The 20,646-nt window shown below is 42.3% G+C and overlaps 1 protein-coding gene across 1 annotated transcript in view; it reads left to right on the top strand.

Moving 5' to 3' along the window:
• The first annotated feature begins 7,786 nt into the window (after positions 1–7,786).
• LOC111869373 overlaps positions 7,787–20,646 on the top strand; it is a 48,369-nt gene continuing 35,509 nt past the window's right edge. Inside the window, exons 1-2 of the mRNA XM_033753416.1 lie at positions 7,787–8,517; positions 9,798–11,048. Of these exons, the coding sequence (XP_033609307.1) occupies positions 8,383–8,517; positions 9,798–11,048 (1,386 nt within the window). The 5' untranslated portion in view covers positions 7,787–8,382. The remainder of the gene's footprint in view (positions 8,518–9,797; positions 11,049–20,646) is intronic.

The raw sequence follows: 20,646 nt of genomic DNA, 5'->3' as shown, positions 1-20,646 counted from the left end.
CGGACCACTATTTCCTGAAGTTGCAAACGACATTTCCTGGCTGATTACGTTCAAGTCTCATCAACCAGCAGTAAGCAACGGCTGCTTCTGGAAGATTGTGCAACACCTCGCGACCCCCTGCCCAAGGTGAGACACACAAAATACTTGTCCATATTTACGTGAAGATAAAAAGGTAAGGTTGTTCCTGTGCTTAACTAATTAAGCACTACGCCATGAAGGCGCATGGGGGAGTGGCTGTATAGATCCACATTTTCTTGACCCAGGCACTAGCTGGAGGTGAGTGGTCAGCTTCACACCCCGGTCGCTTTACCCCTGGGGGAAAGAGCCCCGATATCCATTGTATACGAGGCTGAGTAGGCCTCAGAGCCGGTCTGGACGACGTGAAGGAACCTCTTGTCCCTACCGGGACTCGAACTCAGATCCTTCAGTCGTCCAGCCCGTAGCCAGTCGCTATACCGTCTGCGTTAGCCCGGCTCCCATTTACGTGAAGGACAGCGGAGAAATTGAAGAAAGTCGTCTTCTGGAGCTGCTACAGCTATCTCTATTCGCACGCAACTCAGCTACCCTGAAGATGGAGGCGATATGTTCCTCCGAAACGTCGGTTAAAACGAAGAATACACGGCGCCAGATCCCAGAAGACGACTTTCTTCAGAGTCATCGCCGTGAAAACCTCAAAACTTAAAAAATGGAGAAATTGTTTGCGGCCTATTTCCAGTAGTGTACCCTCAACATTCTTTGCGTCTCTGCATAAAACAGACAAAATAATTCTGGGAGACCACGTCTTTTTCCTTGTTTGTAAAACACGTCATTTTGCCGCAGAGGCCTGCGTCATGTAGAATACAGATCTGAGTACGATCTATGACTCTATTTGAATTACATGCGTCCATAAATTCGTTCGGTGTTCCAAGTGTTGTATTTTCGTAACCACAACGCACAATTGAATGAAATAACAAGACGTTCTGGGAAGAACTGACGCATACTTTCCTTTCGCTGTAATTTGCATATTCACACGACAAGAAGTAGAATTTTAGTATGTACGAGTATGTGTAATAAATTCAATAAAACAATAGTACAATTTTGGAAGCTTCAGTGTGGGTACTACTGATGGTAGTGATTTATGTAGTACACTATATGCTGCATCCTGCTTTATGTCACGAACACTGAGCATTTTTACATTCGTCGACACAACAATTTCTTATGAACTATACAAATATAGATTATTTATATTAAAATCTTAAAAATATGACATGTTTCTATCCTTATTGGATCATTGGCCCAAAAGACCATGTACAAAACAAGGCATATACAGCATGATAACGCCGCGACGGTGCTGCCAGTACAGCCCGACTGCAATTCAGGATAGCGCATGTGAACATACAAGAGTTCATAACATTGTACCCATCAGAACCAGACCACAGCGGCCAACATATCAGCGAAATAACTAATAGATATATACACATAAGTTTTAATCTTAATTTCGACCTTAATTTAATCTTCATGCATTAATTTAACTATTTATATCTAATACCAACAAAACTAGACTAAAAACCAGATAATACCAAGCATATTATCACATGGTCATATCCAAAATATGGATCCATAATAAAAAATCAAAGTCAGCACCTAAACACAAAGAAAACACCTGATGATGACCAAATACGTTCGAAATATAACGTGTTCTTGAGGTTTTAAGATTTTAATGTAGATGCTCTATATTTATATATTTTTATAAGAAACTGTCATGTCGACGGATGTAACAATACTCACTGCATATAGTACACCGCGAGATTGCTGCAGGTGGCGTGATACACTTACCAAGTTTCATGAAGATTGGGTCGGGCATTCAAATAATGTTAATGTTATTACCTCGACAATTTCAGAGGCTGCAGTGTTCCTCTTACTAACGAGAAGGATTTATGATGTATTCCGTTAGGACGACTTCAGATGTCATGACACGTACATACCAAGTTTCATAACTATTGGTTCAGGAATTAAAATAATATTAAAGGGATTGCCTCAACAACTTTTGAGAAGCTGTATTTTCTGATCTAGTGGTGGAATGGATTTCTTAAGTACGCCGTTGGGAAGGCCTCAGGTGGCATGATATACATGCCAAGCCCCATGACGTTCGGTTCAGACATTCTAGTAATATTAAGGGTATTACCCCAACAGTTCTAGAGGCTATGGTGTTGTAATTACTGGTGAAAGGGATTTATAATGTACAACATGGAGATGGCTTCAGGTGGCATCATCCTAGTTTCATGCGTTCAGGCAATTCTAAGGATTGGCGTTAGAAATTTGAGAGGCTGTGGTGTTGGTAAGACAGAAGAAAGGGATTTATGAATTTGTCGTCACGATGTACATACTGAGTTCCATGAAGAGAAAACTTCATGTGTTTTGTAGTGCAGTGATATTTGGAGGGTGTAGTTACGGTCAGACTGTTCAAATCCGTTGCCAGGATAAGACTAGTGGACACTGAGACCCCTAGTGTGTGTGTAACGGTGAACTGTAAAGTGTGTATTGTAGTGATAGCGCTGTAATTACGTGTAGTTTCTGTTGTGAACATTTGGTCAATAAATCCAATATCCAATCTATTCGTAGTCTATAGTCACACATACACGCGTGACAATATTACACGTATTTACACACGAATACTTCTCAGTTGCATCAGCATCACGTTAAAGTGAAACTAAGATGACATTTAATTATTTGCTTTCCCTTGCGTGGGTAAGATACCATCATTATTATCCTTCGAGACAGAACGGTAGTCAGTACACTGCAACGCTGGGTGAGAAATGGCGTTCATAGAAGCAGGAACATCCAGATAAATCCTTTGTACGCTCGCTATCAGTTTATTCCGTTTGTTTATTTACAATGCAATCTGTGCAAACAATAGCTCCAGTATTTGTATACCAATTGAGAAATACAAGTATGTTTTATCCTTATGGCTTGATGATTCACATAGGAAACAAGTGGAAATTTCAAATAATGATTTGAACAATTTCTCTCTAAACGCGGCTCTCTTTGTTAACTTCCACACTATAGGTATTTAGCCGACAAAAATACACAAGTAATTTACTGACTGAAGAAGCGAAATGTTTGGAACATAAGTTCTAGAGAAAATGGAATTACGCATAATGCGTACAATATAGTCCTTCCGTATTTTTTTTAATTCGCTTAGTGGGGGTGGAGTCCAACTGAGTCGACTCGGCACAGCGGCCACTGATTGGGCTATTGTAGTCTGCCCCGTGTGATTATGATGATGGAGAATTTGATGGAATGAAGATCGGCAGGGTAAAACGAAGTACTCGGAGAAATGCCGCCCAGCGCCACTTTGTCCACCACAAATCCCACTTGACCAGACCCGGGATCGAACCCGGGCCACCGCGGTGGGAAGCTAGCGACTAACCGCTTGAGCTATGGCGCGGCCTTCCTTCCGTATTTCCCCCGCTTCCCGAGATAACTAAACAAAAGGGATGCTGCTCTACACACGTTTCCGATCTTGCATATTCAGCAACTAACAACAGCCTCCAAAACACTATTACAATTTAAGGGGAAAAAATCGGTGAAGAAACATTGCGCACACTTTCTGCGCATGGCTTAGCTTGGGTACAAAGTAAACCAATGTTGGCTGTTGCTCGGGCATTTGCACGATGCAGAAATGTTTGGGCTCTACTGCACCTATCGCCATTTTCGTGAAGATATCAGCTATGCAGTTTTCGTACCTAGGGCGCTGGTCCCACAAGTTACCGAAATTTGTACAAAACCTTTAAAGTCTTTTCCAGAAAATGGCCATTTTATTTTGGTGGCCCATTTGAAGGGACTCTATTATTGGAGATGGACTCTTCATGCTCCCCGGATGACATATGAAGAATAAACTCTTAAACGTTTAATTATTAATAAAATCCGTCAAACACTGCAGGCGTTTGCAAGGGACACACATAAACGCAAATGCATTACATACATGCAGACAAACGTGACGGAATTAGAAAACACTTCCTCATACTCAAAGGTGCTGGAACGTACAAAAATCCGCCATAGTGGCCATAGCCTAATTTGAGGCCCTACCTAGCATTTGTCTGGAGAAATGAGGAAATCCACAAAACTAATCCCAGTTTGATAGCCGGTCTCGGAGCCTACAACTGAAATAATGATGTTCCCTGGACAATGCATTATCGCAGGTCAAGGAAACAAAATTTTACATGCAAACCATTTCACCTCTTACTGAATCGCAAATGTTTCTATTTCAGCGGTTTACTCGCGGACTGCAGAGGATTCACCTGCCCCTGGAAGTGGGTCTGACCACGCAGACGTTTTCCCGTTGTGGTCATGGTTCTCGGGCAGTACTTTACGGTTGGTACAGAGCGGGACAGACGTGCACTGTCTGCAATGTCTCTTCCCCAATCAGTTTATGGGCGGAAGTTTTCTCGACTACACGAAAATTTTATTGCATTATGTTCGTGTACTTCTGACAATTCATAAACCAAAGTTTTTAAGGGCATTTACAGTGCCTTGTTCTGATAACGGCACAAGCTGAAGTCCACTTAAACTGCAAAGCTTATCGCGACGGTCCAAGCTCTGAGGAATGTATTTAAACATGAAATTAAATTTGCCGTTCAAGGCACAGTGATTACTACAGCTTGCTTTAACTTTAAAAATTAATTCCTTCTGCACTATTAACTGATTGGCCTTTGTAATTAAGTATTTTTAGATGAAGCAGGACTTCAAAGGACTAAATTTAAAACTAAAAAACTCTGTGGCTTTTAGTCCGCAAGCCAACTATACCGACCGAGCGGCTGCCGCTTGTCGGCGAAGTTACTGCCAACTTTGGCGGATAGAAGGTGTCGCGTGGTCAGCGCAACGGATCCCCACGGCAGTTAATCTCGGGTTTCTAGACCGGAGCCGCTACTTTTTCCATTCAAGTAGCTCCTCAATTATCCTCACGAGGCTGAGTGCACCCCGTTTCAAACCCACCACTTCACAGAAAATCCGGTAGCACCGGGAATCGAACCCGGAACCTGTGGATCTGTAGCCAGGAACTGTGACCACTAGACCACAGAGATGGTCAAATTTGAAACTAATGTAAATTCAATTTTGATAGTCGCATATTCCCTACGCAGGATGGAAGGTCAGTAGCAACATATTTGGGTGCCGAGTGCAAGGACTGCGCCCTGGGAAGTATTCACCGGGTTAAAACTGACTGACTCGTACCGCAAGAATAAATATGAAGCCTATTATAATTCAACAGAAACGCTGAAATAAGAGTAAGTATAACAAGTATGAATATGTATTGTGGTATGAAGACCCGTTGCTCGATAACGGCAACAGACTTGTAACAAGCAACAATGGAGAAACTGGGAAGCGGTGTTCTCTACGCGGTCCTTGCGATAGCTACGTAATGCGCGCGTCTGTGATATAACCGGACCACCCTGTTCCTTGAGGATATAAATACGGTGACCTGGCCCTCCAGTAAAATGTGGTCATGAGTTCCGTGGGACTCGGACCTAAGAATGACTGCGCTGGCGAGACCCAGCAGATATTATATACGACAAACCCACCCAAGTGTTCAGTTGGAAAATAAAATTACTGGTCGTGAGTCTGATTGGCGGTAAACCGCCACTTGCAAAGTAACCCCGACTCTGTTGCGAGAGGTGTTTTCTGCGCGGTCCGTGCCCATGTGTTATAAGAAGGACAAGTCCAGATTTTAGTTAGTTGTGAGACAGTCGCCGGCCAGTATGAGCATGAACACGGAAGCCGAGGATACGCCGAAGAGACGCTGTTGGAAGCCGTTACCAGACAACCGGTGAAGATACATCAGACTGAGAAGACTTAGTGCGTGCTATAGTGAATTGTAGAGTGTATGAATTAACGATAGCGCTATAGTTACATGTAGTTACGGTCTATAAATCATCAATACATTTCGATTATATAGTGATACAAAGATACTGTAACGTGTTTCGATGGGGTACCCAAAAGAAACCGAACTAAATTTTGTGGGCAGAGCTTTTGTAGTACCGCGTTTTGCCGCTATGAGCGCATAGAGCTAACATTCCTGAGTAGATAAGCAGACTACCGTTGCTTTAGAAGGTAAGAACTAGTTTCGGCAGAGTTTATAGTGACAACTGTTTTGTGTGATCGTCGTTTCTGCAATGGCTGATTTTCGTGAACAGCGTGCGGCAGTGAAATTCTGCTTTTTGCTCGGGAAAAGTGGAACAGAAACTCTTGAAATGTTAAAAACGGCGTACAAGGACGATGCTATGGGGAAAACTCAAGTGTTTGAGTGGTTTTCCCGTTTCAAAAATGGTGAAATGTCAACTGATGACAAACCTCGTTCTGGTCGTCCTTCCACGGCCCGAACACATGAAAATGTTGAAAAAAATTGTGAAATCATCAAGGAAGATCGACGACGGACCATTGAAGAAATTGTGGAGCTGTCGGGAGTGACTTGGAGCTCAGCGGCCAGATTTGTGGCAGTCGGGTGACTGGTTTTTCCATCATGACAATGCCCCTGCTCACACAGCCCTGTCTGTACGACAATTCTTGACCAAAAATGGTATGACCCCTGTTCCTCACACTCAATACTCACCCGATCTTGCCCCGTGAGACTTTTTTTTTTTGTTTCCTCGAATGAAAAGAGACATGAAAGGAAAAAACGACGGTGGCGCTGTCAAGCATCTCAAAAGATGAATTTAGACAATGTTTTGAAAAATGGAATAAAAGACTAGACAAGTGTATTAGTGTAAGTGGAGAGCACTTTGAAGGGGATTGAAGGTTTGTGCTTAAAATTTGAATAAATAAGTTAAAAACAAAAGTTCGGTTTCTTTTTGGTACCCCCTCGTATTCCGGAGCACGCTATCTCATGTCCCCAAACATTCTTTGGTGATAAATTTGCCTGGATTGTTTTTACGTGATATTGGTGGTCTAGACATGCTGCGCGTCGCCATGGCGATACGTGATTTGCACGCAGAATTAAAGCGAATAACTAAAATGTGCTGTATTCTTGTGAAATGATCTCTCTGGAGATGGAGCCGGGATCGCTACGAGCGTGTGACTGGGCTGCGAGCCCAGGCAGCCATGCTGCTTTCTGTTTCCACCTAGCGTCCTCTAACGCTGGTGCAGATCACTGTTACTCCGAGTATGAAGAAGGGGAGGTTTAGAACGCGTGGATCTACACCTTAGTTCCTCAAATATTTTAGCTGCACGGTGCTTAATTATGCACCGAAGAAAGTATATCTTGCCATAATTTCACGTCAGAAAACCCACTTTTTTTTTAACAAAACTAATTAGCTCTTTGAGCTTCTTTTTTCTAGAAAACCGAAATTAACGGCCGTGGGGATTCGCTGCGCTAACCACGTGACACCCTCTATCCGCTAATGGTCGCACTAACTTCGTCGACAGGCGGCGGTCGCTCGGTCGGTATAGTTAGCTTCCTGACTAAAAATTAGGAGTTTGTTTGTTTGTTTGTTTGTTTGTTTGTAGCATAGCAGTTGTACGTGACACAGAAGCGGTGAGAAATGCACACAAGACTGTAACGAAAAACCTCAAAAGAAATAGTCCAGTTCGGAGACCTAAGCTTCAAAGTGAGAATAATTTTAAGGTGTGTCTTAAAGAAACTGGACATGATTTTGATTGGCTTAATTTGGCGTCAGAACAGTTTTTGTGAACACTGTACTGAACCGTCGGGTTTCATAAAATACGTTGAATTTCATGACTGGATAGGAGATTTATAATTTCTTGGGGAAAATTCTGTTTCATGGGGTTAATTAAAATATGATATTCCCACTGCTTAAAACGTTTCGGCCAAAGGAAGTGAACTTACTGTCAATGCTTCGCCGGCTCTTATTCTGTCCGAAAATTGGATCGCAACCCTGAACTACACCGCTTCAGAAGGCTCAGTACGAGTGGAATGCTGATGGCGTCGGTGGGAAAAATAAAGAAGAGGAAACATAGAAAAGAAAACAAGAAAAAGCATTCGTTACAAAATATTTCGGCCTGTGCAAAGTTCGCGGCCAGAAGCGCAGCTGCATAACGCGAATACGAGTTCTTCTATTCTTCCTTAAGATACGAAATCTAATTACAAATTCAGTTTCCTTTGCCGTTGTGACATGCCTGAAGTCACCTCCGCGACCTTCATAAGCGAAACCGCACTCGAGCGTGTGAAGAAGACCCCAGAGCGTTGCTAGAGAGAGAAAACAGCTTTGAAGTTTTCTTGTGATTGAAACGGTTCGCTTGGCTTTCAATGGCGATTTTATACCAATAAATTACTTAGCACAACTTCAAGTATCCTGATTTGGCAGTGACACCCAAGAAGGCGTAGAGAACACAGGGACCTATACAATACAAGTGCACCGATCGAAAATAAAGCATTGAAGGATATGAAATATGAAGTTGGTATTAAAATTGTCATGGGTTCGAAACGACAGTGAACGAGTCTTTCTTCGCGATGAAAGCAAAAGGAGATCAGAAACCGCAGATGCGCTACGCCATGCCGATATTTCTCAAGGTAAAAGGAACAAGGTAAAGTTTTATGACGTGTTAAAGTGCTTTACTGAATTAGCTTAAAATACGGCCTACTTTGTCACAGTACTTATTCCTGTAAACTAACAAAGACTGACTAGGGAGTTGAACATGTAGAATGTTAACCTTGCAAAGAAAGTTGTCCTTCTATGGCGTCATGTGCTTGTGCGTGTGTGAAATTTTATATGAGCCTAAGTTCAGATTGTGCACAGGAAATTGCAATATGGCGAACGACTGAAGAAATATTTAACTTCAGTTTGAAAGTAATAACAAATCAACAGCTGTGAGTCTGCATAATAAGGCGCGGATGTAGGTCCTAACCACGTCATAACATATTTTAACGAAGCATTCGTGTCATATTCTGTGAAGAAAAGCCGTGTCATTATTTTAGTTTGGTTCCGAAAGAGACGATCACAATGAACCTATACCTATGCTTGTATGTTATTCGTTTCATTCTGATGAAGGATAATTTTCCGAAATTCTATGAAGTAACGCTATGTTTTATGTATGGCATCTATAAATTGGTGAACTGATAACATCTGCTTTTTATTTACTCATTAATCAGATTTTGATGTGTTGCTGTCGTTCCCAAATATTTTCATTTTTTTTTTTTTTGCATTTTCTTTTTAGCTACCTTCATGTCATATTGATTTCGCTCTGCAGTCTGGTGATGAGACCCTTTGTCTCCTCACCAGAATGCAGAGCAAAATTATCATGACTCTGTTGCTCTCTCGTCACCAAAATAATGACATGAAGGTAAGTAATGGGTCCTTTAAAATGTGGCACAGTTCAAATACTTAGAAACTAGAGTAACAAATCAAAATTTGATTCAGGAGGAAATTAAGATCAGATTGAACTCGGGTAATGCTTGCTACCATTCAGTCCAGAACTTTTTATCTTCTCGTCTGCTGTATAAAAACATACAAATTAGAATATAAAAAGGAAAATTTTGCCTGTGGTTCTGAGTAGGTGTGAAACTTGGTTTCCGACATTAAGGGAGGAACAGAGACTTATGGCGTAACGCCTCAATTAGACCTCGATCATTCCTTGAAATCCTAACAATACATTCTTCATCTATAGTCCTACTACTCCGCTCTACATAGTCTGCTTTATAGAAAGCGCCCCAAAACAAGCCACCACCACCATACACTCTTAAGCACGGGGTAAGACATAATTATTTCTTGTCAAATAATTGCTCTTGCAGACCTGAACCTCCACAAGGAACACTGTAATTTCTGTCTGTATTGTGCCAACCAAATCTAATCAGTGTCGTTCCACAGCTCTGCATGGTGGTCGCAGTGAGTTCAGGCGTGCGCAGTAGCGATGGAACAGAACTCCAGAACATGGCCCTCGACGATAGAGCTCTCAGCAAGGAGAGCGATATAGCATGGAGCAACATCTTTGACTACCTCAATACTGGCAGCGAAGAAAAGGGTCTCTCTGCCCTCGAGGTGACGAGGACGTATGTGGCCAAGAGGAAGGCGTGGCTGCAAGCAATCTCTCTCACCAACATCACGTCTGAGAACCAAAGTCGAGAACTGGAGCGTGTAGAACACTCATATGAAGCGCTTACGGTTATATACGAAACCTCAACGAATTACTCCGCCTTGATGGATCTCAAAACACGATCTATGAAACTTAGCGAACAATTTAATGACACTTATGACTATGATATCGGTGTGTACTCAATACAAGAGACACAGAAATACTTGGAAAAGTTAGAAACAATTTATGAATCTGTTAAATATATAAATATGTCTCTATTCGCGCAAAATCACAGAGGAACAATGATTATTACCTGGATTAATAACTTCCCCTACATAAACTGTAGTATGAGCTTGCTGGAGAGCACGAGACAAAGTCTGTTTTACCAAAAATCACTAATGGAGAAACTGGAAACAACAATCATTTTTCGTGACTACATAGATCCTCCATTGTATATATTGATTTTGTTAACAGGTCTTGTGTGGAACACAATTCTGTTATTCATGTTTGCGCAGAAAAAGGAAATTCGGACTGCCCCAAATATAATGATTTTCAATATCGTGATGGCAGACATTCTAAATCTCACATTCAATTTACCACTGCAATATTTCGGCTTTTACTACCCATCCTACGTGAGACTGAGTGAACCCGTGTGTGTGCTCTTCGTCTCTCTGAGGTGTATGTTCACATCGGCCAGCGCACTCTCTGTTGTAGCGCTGAGCGCTCAAAGGTTCTGCGCCACATTACCAGCGTTCCACAGTTTGAAAGCAAGGAGCCGCCTAAGCTCACTCATGATTACCGTAACCTACATCCTTCTGGTGTGGGCCGCAGCGTCAAGCATCGTACTGCCGGACACACTGCGCGAGAAAGTCTGTGACGACAATCCTGCCGAGAAGAGTGGTCGCAAGTCTGCCAAAGTGGTCTCTCTTCACGAGTTCCTTGTATACTGTTTCGCGCTGCCCGGTATAATGTTCGTGTTCACTCTGCTAACGGCAAGAAGACTGAAGCGGAGCGCCAAGGATATCCCGGGCGATGCAAGACACAAGGTACACGAGGAAGCCCGTAACCGAGGCGCGAAAGTTGTAACTGCTCTCTGCGTGGTTTTCACCATCAGCTATGTGCCCTTCTTCTTGTGGGGAAGGATTGCTACAACCCTTAATCTGGACAGGCTGGAGTTGCCCTATAGGATTCTTGACAACATAACATATTACCTGCTTTTCTCAAATCCGTGCTTTAACCCATTAGCACTGTACGTAACCAGTCTCACTTTCCGTAGGCTGTTCAACGGCTATCTGTTTGGCTCGTGCCGCAGACGTGGTAAGTTGCAGCGTACGGACACCCAGATTTCTTGCGACAATACAACTCAGTCGTCTCGACAACAGGAGTCAGATATGTGAACTAGTCTACGCTACGCACAACTCGAAAGCTCCTCCAAAGGAGTTCCCTTGAATAACACGGCATGCGCAGGTAGCATAGTTAGCATCATTTCCTTTAACATTATTCACTTTGTGATCAGATCAAAAAAGCAGTAAGGTATATGAAATAACAACTCCAACCACTCATTCTAGAAGTCAGTTGTCAGGGACGGAATTAATTCGAGTGTTCGCTATGTGAGTAGGCTTTCGAATGTCATTACATCAGCATGGCGTGCTGAAACCTCTCCAGTCTACTTCATTAGAATGGGAACATTAATTATTATAGCAGCTGCGCTTTGAAAAAGAAGTGGCAGTAGTCGAGTAAGTCCGGTTACAATGTCGTGGAGTCTGGGTTTCCTCTAATTAGCAATATATTATTCTAAACTAAATTTTCACAGCGACAGGTGACGTGTATATCGCACTCCATCTGCCTCGTACACATAACATTTTGTTTCACGTAGCAATTATTAAAGTAATATTCGTGAATAATTTTACTAGTACAATTCAATCTCGGTAATCCGGCCATGTGCTAGTCCGACACGTCCACTAATCCGGCAGCAGGCGCCACACAGGCGTCCGTGACCTTGTGCAGGTTTCTACAGGCAGCAGAGGCTGACCTGTGTTCAGTGGAGCCTGACAAATTGATTTATTTAAACCCTCGCTCTTACACAGTATTTCAGTTCCTCAGTAATATGCATTTCTGTACAGTGTTTTCATATAGCGTGGACTTAACGTGTGCTGCAGATGTCCAGTTCTGACAAACGTAAATATAAAACGTCAAGTGCTAAAGCGGAAATAATTAAGAAATTTAACAAAGGTGAAAAACTTGTTAATTTGGCTAAAGACTTGCTATGATATATGATATCAGAAAAAAAAAATACAGAAATAACAATAATTTTTTCCCACTTGTTTCAGTAATCCGTCGGTTTTCGTAGTCAGGTGGTACCTTGGTCCCAAAGCTGTCGGACTACTAAGACTATATGTTACTATAAAGTATTACATCGATTAGACCAGATATATATATATATATCTTCAACATCAAACACGATTTTACTCTACAGTAATTTCTTATTCTAAAAAATAATGTTACAGAGAAGTTACAAGAGCAAACTAGAATAACTCAAGGGAAGTGAAAACAATTTTAGATTATACCAGCACCTCGCGTTGCACGGCATTAAGTTACAAACAACAGATTAAATATAATAATAATAATAATAATAATACTGTCAAGTTATAAGGTGGATGTATCTGCATAAAACCCCAAAATGAAAGGGCAGATAACAGAAATCTCAAGTATGAAAACAGACAACTTTTGTTATTGGGGGCCCATGGGGGGTCCTGTGCCCGAAATATTGCAAACATTTGAGCACACATGAATATGAGAAGATACAGCATGACACATTATACGCTTTAATTTATGACATGAAGGCACAACAGATCGCTGTGGTCGCGGTGCAAGGGCCAAGAAGGCGCACCCCTCATACATTCAAGTAGCATAATGTAGCATATAGCATTTACATAATTTTTATGCAGCAATATGTACAACAGACATGGGTGAATTTACACGTAATGTACTTAAACAGTGGCTGATCAGTGTCGCGCCGCTCACAGTTGAAAAGAAATTGTATTAAAAAGAAAGATTGCAAAGCTTAACTACAGTCTTCCATGGCAGTGAGGGCTTTGAATTTCTGGTGAATGTGCATCATCATAAAATATAATTAAAAACACACAGCTAATGTTGGCTGCAGATTTCCATTTCGTGTAAGAAAATCTGTACGTTTTGTACGCCAATAAACATGACTTACACGTACTCTTTGGAAACCCAATGAATGTATTAATGAATGAGGTAATAACTTATTGCCAAGGACATTAGGCATTTGAAAAGGCTGCAGAGTCTTGTCTCCTTTAGGGCGAGGGCACACCAAGGAAACTGGCAACCGCAACGCAACCGCACTTTCCGAGATATGTCGCCGATTTCAAGCAGGCAACTGGTTTCCAGCTTAGCAGGCGCACACTGAGGAAACTAATGTTTGATTAGTTGCTCAATTCATCTAAAGTTGATACGTTCGTCCGACGTAACGCATGATTGTATTTATTAATTTCGTGCATTTACCTTCTGCAATGGAAGATAATAATACTGATCCTGTCACAATATGGTGGTAGTCGAGACTGACTGAGACGGCGTGAGAAGAGAGGACGGCCATAAGTAAAATATTTGGATGTTAATGAATTTGTTTTAATTAAAGTCAGTTCATTTTAATCATGAAACATCGCGTTCACACACGATACGAAATTTTGACATACAGTGCAACAATTTTAGCAACACAGAAGACACCTGATGATGGCCGTAGACAGCCGAACCGTGTAATGTGGAAGAAGGGTGACTATGTAATAAGTTCCATTTAAGCAGGAAATATATGTGAAATAAAACATATATAAGTGCAACAAGATGCTTAAATACAATATCAGGAAAAGAAAACGTTAGGTGCATCCGTTCTTCCTGACAGTTTAAACTGAAGCGTTTACATTGTTTCGAAACAACTTGATCTGGAATCAGACTCCTTCGTCTCGTGAGAAGTTCTTTCCCGAGCCAAATAAATTGACGGTGGGACCGAGCATGTGTGCATGCTGTGCACTCAAAGGGGATTTAGTTACTTTCAGTCTTCACAGATGGCGCTAAACGTCAAGGGGCCTCGACTCCTCATATCTAAGAAAAACAAAATGGAGGATGAAGGAATAGTAAGAGAATGAAATAACAATAGGAAATTCCCGGTTGGTTTTTTAAAGGACATTTTTTCAGTGGCAAGATTAAAAGAAAACTCCACCGACAGCTGTAGAAATTCGATAAGCCGAGAACGTTGACCTCAGTAATTAGCGATCGGTAACAAATATCCACTTGGGAGTTGAACTGCAGATGAAATTTCAAAATATTTACCTTTACATAACAGCACTGTGCGTGCGCGTGCTTTTCATCAGTGAGTAAATTACTACAGAGTGAAATTCCGAAGTGGGGAAAACAACAAAAAACGTGTGCGACTATGAGACTTACGAGCCAAGCTTCGAAACGCACAACGTTTAAATATTTTAGGCAGTTTCTGCTCGCTTCGCTCTAAAACGTTCGTCTCTTCCTGCTGAAGCTGTTATCGTTAAGGACGAGGAAGTGCTTTTACTTGAGTGCCTCTCTGTTAGTTAAACAAGCAAACGTGAAGCGAACACTGTAACAATATTAACACGATGACAGTGTTAATATTGCAAGAGGAGCTTATGCACACGTCTGTCACCTCCGTCACAGAGGCTACTCATTTTGTATGATTATGAAATGCTATAATGAGGTCTATCTAGTCAATTCTGTTTTCATGCCAAACGCATCATCTATAAGAATGACGTGTATTGTATGTAGAGAATAATTTTAAATAAAAGCAAGAGAGTTAATAGTTCCAGTTTTCTGTCTCCATTTTCACAACCATTGTATTCACAAGGAACGATGGATTAAACTGGCTCAGGATAGTGCCTGGTATTCGGTATTGGCGGCTTTTATATTTTCATCTTTATTGCAAGACTTCATTTGAAGAAAGCAGTCTTCTGGAATTTGGCACCGTGTCTATGTGGTGTTAACCGACGTTCCTCCGAAACGTCGGTTACCACCGCATATACACGGTGCCAAATCCCAGAAGACTGTTTTTTTCATAGTCACCGCCGTGAAAACCTCAAATCTTACAAAGACTTCATTTGTTGTTTAAGTATTTACCCTCTTTGGCAGAGTTATACTTTAGCTGTTTATCTGCGTGTGGTTATTTAGGCAGGTAATAATTAGGTTTTGGGAAAACTGTATGAAGTTAACAACTATACTTATGAAAGGGCTCTTATTCCGGCTCCATTCAAATTCCGTAGAACTGAATCCTCCTTCATAAGTCACTATTACATTCCCAATAGTTTTTCAGCTAACGAGGATATTTACTACTCTTATGGAGCCTGAGGGCTCATTGCTACGGTCACAAAGATTTGCAACTGGTCTATATCCGGAACCAGGTCGATCCAGTTCACATTCTCACGCTCTAGGACTTCAATATACATTTTAGTGTTGTCTTCTCATTTAAGTGTCCATATGAGAAATTTTCCTTTTCCTTCAGTTTTCCGAATTAAAATTTTACACACATTTACCATCTCCTCCATATTGCAAATGGCGCAGCCCACAACACAATTCGATTATATGTTCTATGTACATGGGAGAGGGCATGCGCACAGTGAGTTCCTGACGAAAGGCGGTTGGTTCTATGTACGTCATGGAAAATTGCTTACACATTCGAAGTACAATAGACACTCGATATAAGGCGGGATTTGAGGAAAAACTTCATTAAATTTAATTGGCATTTATCTAATTCTGAATCCCTGTTATCACATATATAGTACTTATGCAGTGAATAAAATACGCACGTAATATTTATGCTGCATTTCAGACCGTGGTCGAGCAGGCAAAAAGAGTGTTAATTAAATTGTGTTTTTGAAGCGATACACCTTCCTGACAACGAGAGGACAGTGTAAAGGGTCAAGAGACTCGAGCCGTTTGTAAGTGTAACTGTGCGTTAGTGAAAACGGCTTGATAAACACATTCCCGTGACACAACGCGCACCCGATAATGACATCCATTGCAAGGTAACGGACCAGTAAACACACTTCCTTAACAACACATGCTATGTTTTCAGTAAGATAAGTGTCGAGAGTTTATAAAGAGTCAAAGAAGGTCGCTTCAAGTAGTAGAGACAGAGTAGTTGAGTAGAACAGCCAGTTGTAATCGAGAATTGGGTCGAGTTCTGGAAATGCCAGTCGAAGGAGATTGAGGAGAAATGGAAGGAAAGGAATTAAACTGTGACAAGAGGACTTCACGTGTGATTTGAAGTTTCAGTGAGACTGTTGTGAAATCCGTCGTCAGGATACGACTAGGGAAGACAGAGAATCCTAGTATGTGTGCAACAGTGAACTGCAAGTGCGTAGAATGGCGATAGCGCTAAATTTCTGAACACATACATATATACACACATACACAACTACTTCAACCTTCTCTCCAAGCATCCCAACCTGACACCAAATTCACAGAATGGGGTAAGTCTGCGAAAATATATATAAGAGTTGAAGATCAGGCAGAGAACATAAACTGCTTATTTTTATTCCAATAATATCAGCTGTAACACGCTTGTAATTGGTAAACCTTTACTGAGATGAAAAGAAGTGCATCTTGTCTATTTATAAAATGTAAGAAAGTAAAAAGAGCAGCTATCTAGGTTCACGTCTCGAATAAGCTAGCTTGCTTTTTTTTATTGCTAGTGAGGTGGGACTAAGTCCCTTGTACTGCGGCCACTTCTGGCCTATTGTACCAGCCCCAGATGATAGGTGAGGGTGATCGTGGAGCAACTGGTGGAATGAAGATTGGCAGTAGAAACCGAAGTACTCGGAGAACACCTGCCCCAGCGCCACGTTGTCCGCCACAAATCCCACTTGACCAGGCCCGGGATCGAACCCGGGCCGCCGCTGAAAAGCCAGCGACTAACCGCTTGAGCTACAGCGCGGCCAGCAAGCTTGCTTACTGAAAGCTCAACTACTGTTCTGTGTAATCACATTACACTGACGTTGGCTAGTGGATCCGTTTGGGCTTGGGTTCATACACAAATGTTACTCGTTTGTACTGATATGCAGCACCGAAGGATTGGATTACTGCGAATGATGAATGGCAAGGGACGCGGGAGAAAGTATTCATGGCCGATTTTCAGGTACCACAGTACGACATTCAGGGCAGCCATTAAGAATCTGAGTGACGACAGAGACCTCGTGGGCAGCAATTGAAACCAAGAGTCCTAAATATGAAGCAGTAGGCTAACCTGTGAGTAGCGACGTTCAGTCCATAGAAGCTGAGAACGCTAAGTACACTTAGTCAACCAGGAGCGGAAGGAAACTTAATGAATCGCCCTTACTCAGTATCCGTACTGCATCTTCATACTCACGTGGGATCTGTGCTTGTGGTTGATCAAGAAACTGCTGCAGGACAGTTTGTCCGCCTTCAGCTTCTGCTGACTCCGAGAGAAACAAACTCCGTGGCCTGTAGTCCTCAAGCGAACTATACCGACCGAGCGACCGCCGCTTGTTGCCGAAGTTTAGTGCCAACTTTTGCGGATAGAGGGTGTCGCGTGGTCAGCGCAACTAATCCCCACGGCCGTTAATTTCGGTTTTCTAGACCGGAGACTTCGAGAGAAACTGTTTAAAATTATTAGGCTAATGGAACACGTACAAGAACTCAAATTCTGAAACCCTGCACAACAACAGAAACCGAAACGAGAGATATAATTGTTTTTTTTTTAAGAAATGAAGTTGCCACCGCCACCGCCGCCGCCGCCGCCGCCACCGACACCGCCGCCACCGCCAGCCGATCACAGTGGCCTCGCGGTCCAAGGCATGAGCCGTCTTCGCCCGCTTGAACACTGGGATCGCGAGTTCGAATCCCACTCAAGGCATGAATGCCTGTGTGTGTTGTTCTGTGTATAGGTAGAGGCCTTGCGACAGGCTGATCCTCCGTCCAAGGAGTCCTACCGACTGTGTATATATTAAAAATTTAAAAAAGAAGCGGTCAAAGTGTATTGGGCTGTAGAGCCATAAGGGGACACCGCTACTGACACTACCAATACTACTAACGAACCCTACAATTAATAAACTTCACTACTCCTACTGTTATTACTATTCCTACTAATTCTTCTTTTCCCCAAGTGTTAAATGAGAAATTTAAGCAATGCAATAATGCAACGCGCGGGATTTAGCCAGCCGTTTTGTTGTTGATACTGCATTCTCCGTAAGAGGACTCACGAAGTCGGTAACCTTTCACTATTACGGCATGCCACTTACATCCTTACTGCACGCATCACAAAAGTCATTGTACAACGTAACATGACATCATTAGATACGTTTGAGAAGTCCAAGCAGGTATTCAGCAACGTAACGTTCTGAAGGTTATGGAACGTCGGTGAACTGCTAGTAGCTATCGTGACTGTCCGCAACATATATTCCAGCAGACTGGCTGATTGGTTTATGTGTCTGAGTTCTGGAGCCTATTGTACCAGCCCCAGATGATAGGTGAGGGTGACTGTGGAGCAATTGGTGGAATGAAGATTGGCAGGGGAAAGGGAAGGAGAAAACCTGCCCCAGCGCCACTTTGTCCACCACAAATCCCACTTGACCAGACCCGGGATCGAACCCGGGCCGCCGCGGTGGGAAGCCAGCGACTAACCGCTTGGGCCATGGCGCGGATACTGGCTTCAGTTGAAAGAAAGAAACGTAGTTACCGAACTACTCTTGTTGATGTGTTGCATAGTCTAATTGCCTTACTGTCCTCTGCTTACAGAGTCCCATATGCATTTTGCTCCATAGGTATGAGAGATATCTGAGGCCCAATATTGTTTCCAGATGTACACAATTCCTAAGTTTAAACGAATTGTAAAGATATCGAAGTTATAAATGTTGTAATAACACTGTCATTTTATTTAAATGTACCAAAGAACGCCTGTCATTTTTCCTGATAATTTAATAATCAAATCGAAAGTTTTTCCAAACAGAGAGCTATAGACGAGAACGTAGAAAACATCACGTGTTGCGCGTTACGTTCACTCTTTTCCTTTCGATAAATATAACATCTTGTGCTTGAGTAAACCGGTCTTCACATAGCTGCCATAACATTAGGCATTTAAAGTCTTACTCCTGCAAGGTCTGCATTCTAATATATTTATAAGCCTACATTTCATATCAGCGAGAGCAACTTTCATTGGAACGTCATAATCGCACATGCGAACATAACTAACTGACAATACAGAAGAGTCATTCCTGAGGAAGAGGCAGTCGGTCCTCAAGCCAAGAAGTTCCTCGCCTTCTCGTATCATGTTCATACCACTGATCCCTATCCTGAGGAACGTAACTACAATCCAGAGATTCATATTCTATTCCTTTAAGATTCATTCTAATATTATTACCCGTTCTATCAAGCAGCCTCTTTCCTTCAGGTTTAGCGACACCTCTCTGATGCGTGCTGCATTCCCGGCCGTCACCTTCACCTCCGTTTACTTATCCCAACACACAGATTATGAAGCCCCTCACTATGCAACTCCATTCAGTCTCCTCTTGCTTCAATTGAAGAGATCTCTCACAGTACCGTCAAAACCAAGTTCACGCACTTTCCCTCGCTCCTTCCGTGCGTATGTTGTATATTGGCGGTTATTTCATGGCGTCGAGTGGGCAGTGACAGGACGGGTGTGGCTGGAATTGCTTCTCGATTTGTACTGCTTCAAAAGTGAATTATTTATCGTCATCACATCCAATATTGAATATGTAATTAATACAACTGCCATGTTCTCGTTTCAAATTCTACAGAATAATTACATTAGAAACTGATGCATATTTGAAGAAAGCAGTCTTCTGTGATTTGTCACCATGTATATGTGGTGTTAACCAACGTTTCGGAGAAACGTATCGCCTCCATCTTCAGGGTAGGAGGAAAAATATAAGAAATCCACAGGCGAAGAGACCGTGAGAACCGACCGGTTCATGGTCACCGCCGTGAAAACCTCAAATCTTACGTGATGCATATTTCTTTGTAATTCCATTTTCATGCATTATTGCAGAATCCTATATCAAAAGGTGCTAACGGTAAAGTTCCCAAGATCGTACACGCGACATGTTGGTATAACTGATTCGTGGAAGTTAAAAATTTGTCGTTGGAGTGACCTCCAAAATTCATACCAAGTTTCGTGAAATTCTCTCTATTAGTCCTACATTTGACAGTGATGATCTCATGAGACCGCTTTTTTTTCCCCCCTCAGCAAAGGAAAACCTGAGGACAGAAGAGGCGGTTAACTTTCAAGTTATTGTTTAAGGACTTGCCTGGGGGAGTTAAATAAATCCATAGGCTTTCTATCCAGGTACAGCACTAAAGGCTAACCCTACTTGGTTCTGCCACTAAGGTTCAGAAGTTGGACATTACTAGAACCGAAGGATGTCGCAAGCAAATCACGTTTCATCCACGGCCAAGGTACAAGTGTCAGTGCGGTATATAACGGAACTCGGCCCTGTTGTCCAGCGCATAGACCTGAAGACATGGCAGGCCAGCGGTTACCCATAGCGGTGCTAGTGTTTGTAGGCACGTGCAGTCTCCTCGTGTCAGTGACGCAATCTTCGGTGAAACCTGTAGTAAAAGTGC

The sequence above is a fragment of the Cryptotermes secundus genome, unplaced genomic scaffold, assembly GCF_002891405.2.
Source record: "Cryptotermes secundus unplaced genomic scaffold, Csec_1.0 scaffold630, whole genome shotgun sequence".
Classification (NCBI taxonomy): domain Eukaryota; kingdom Metazoa; phylum Arthropoda; class Insecta; order Blattodea; family Kalotermitidae; genus Cryptotermes; species Cryptotermes secundus.
Note: the sequence above shows the minus strand (reverse complement) of the source record. Positions and strands in the feature narration are given on the sequence as shown.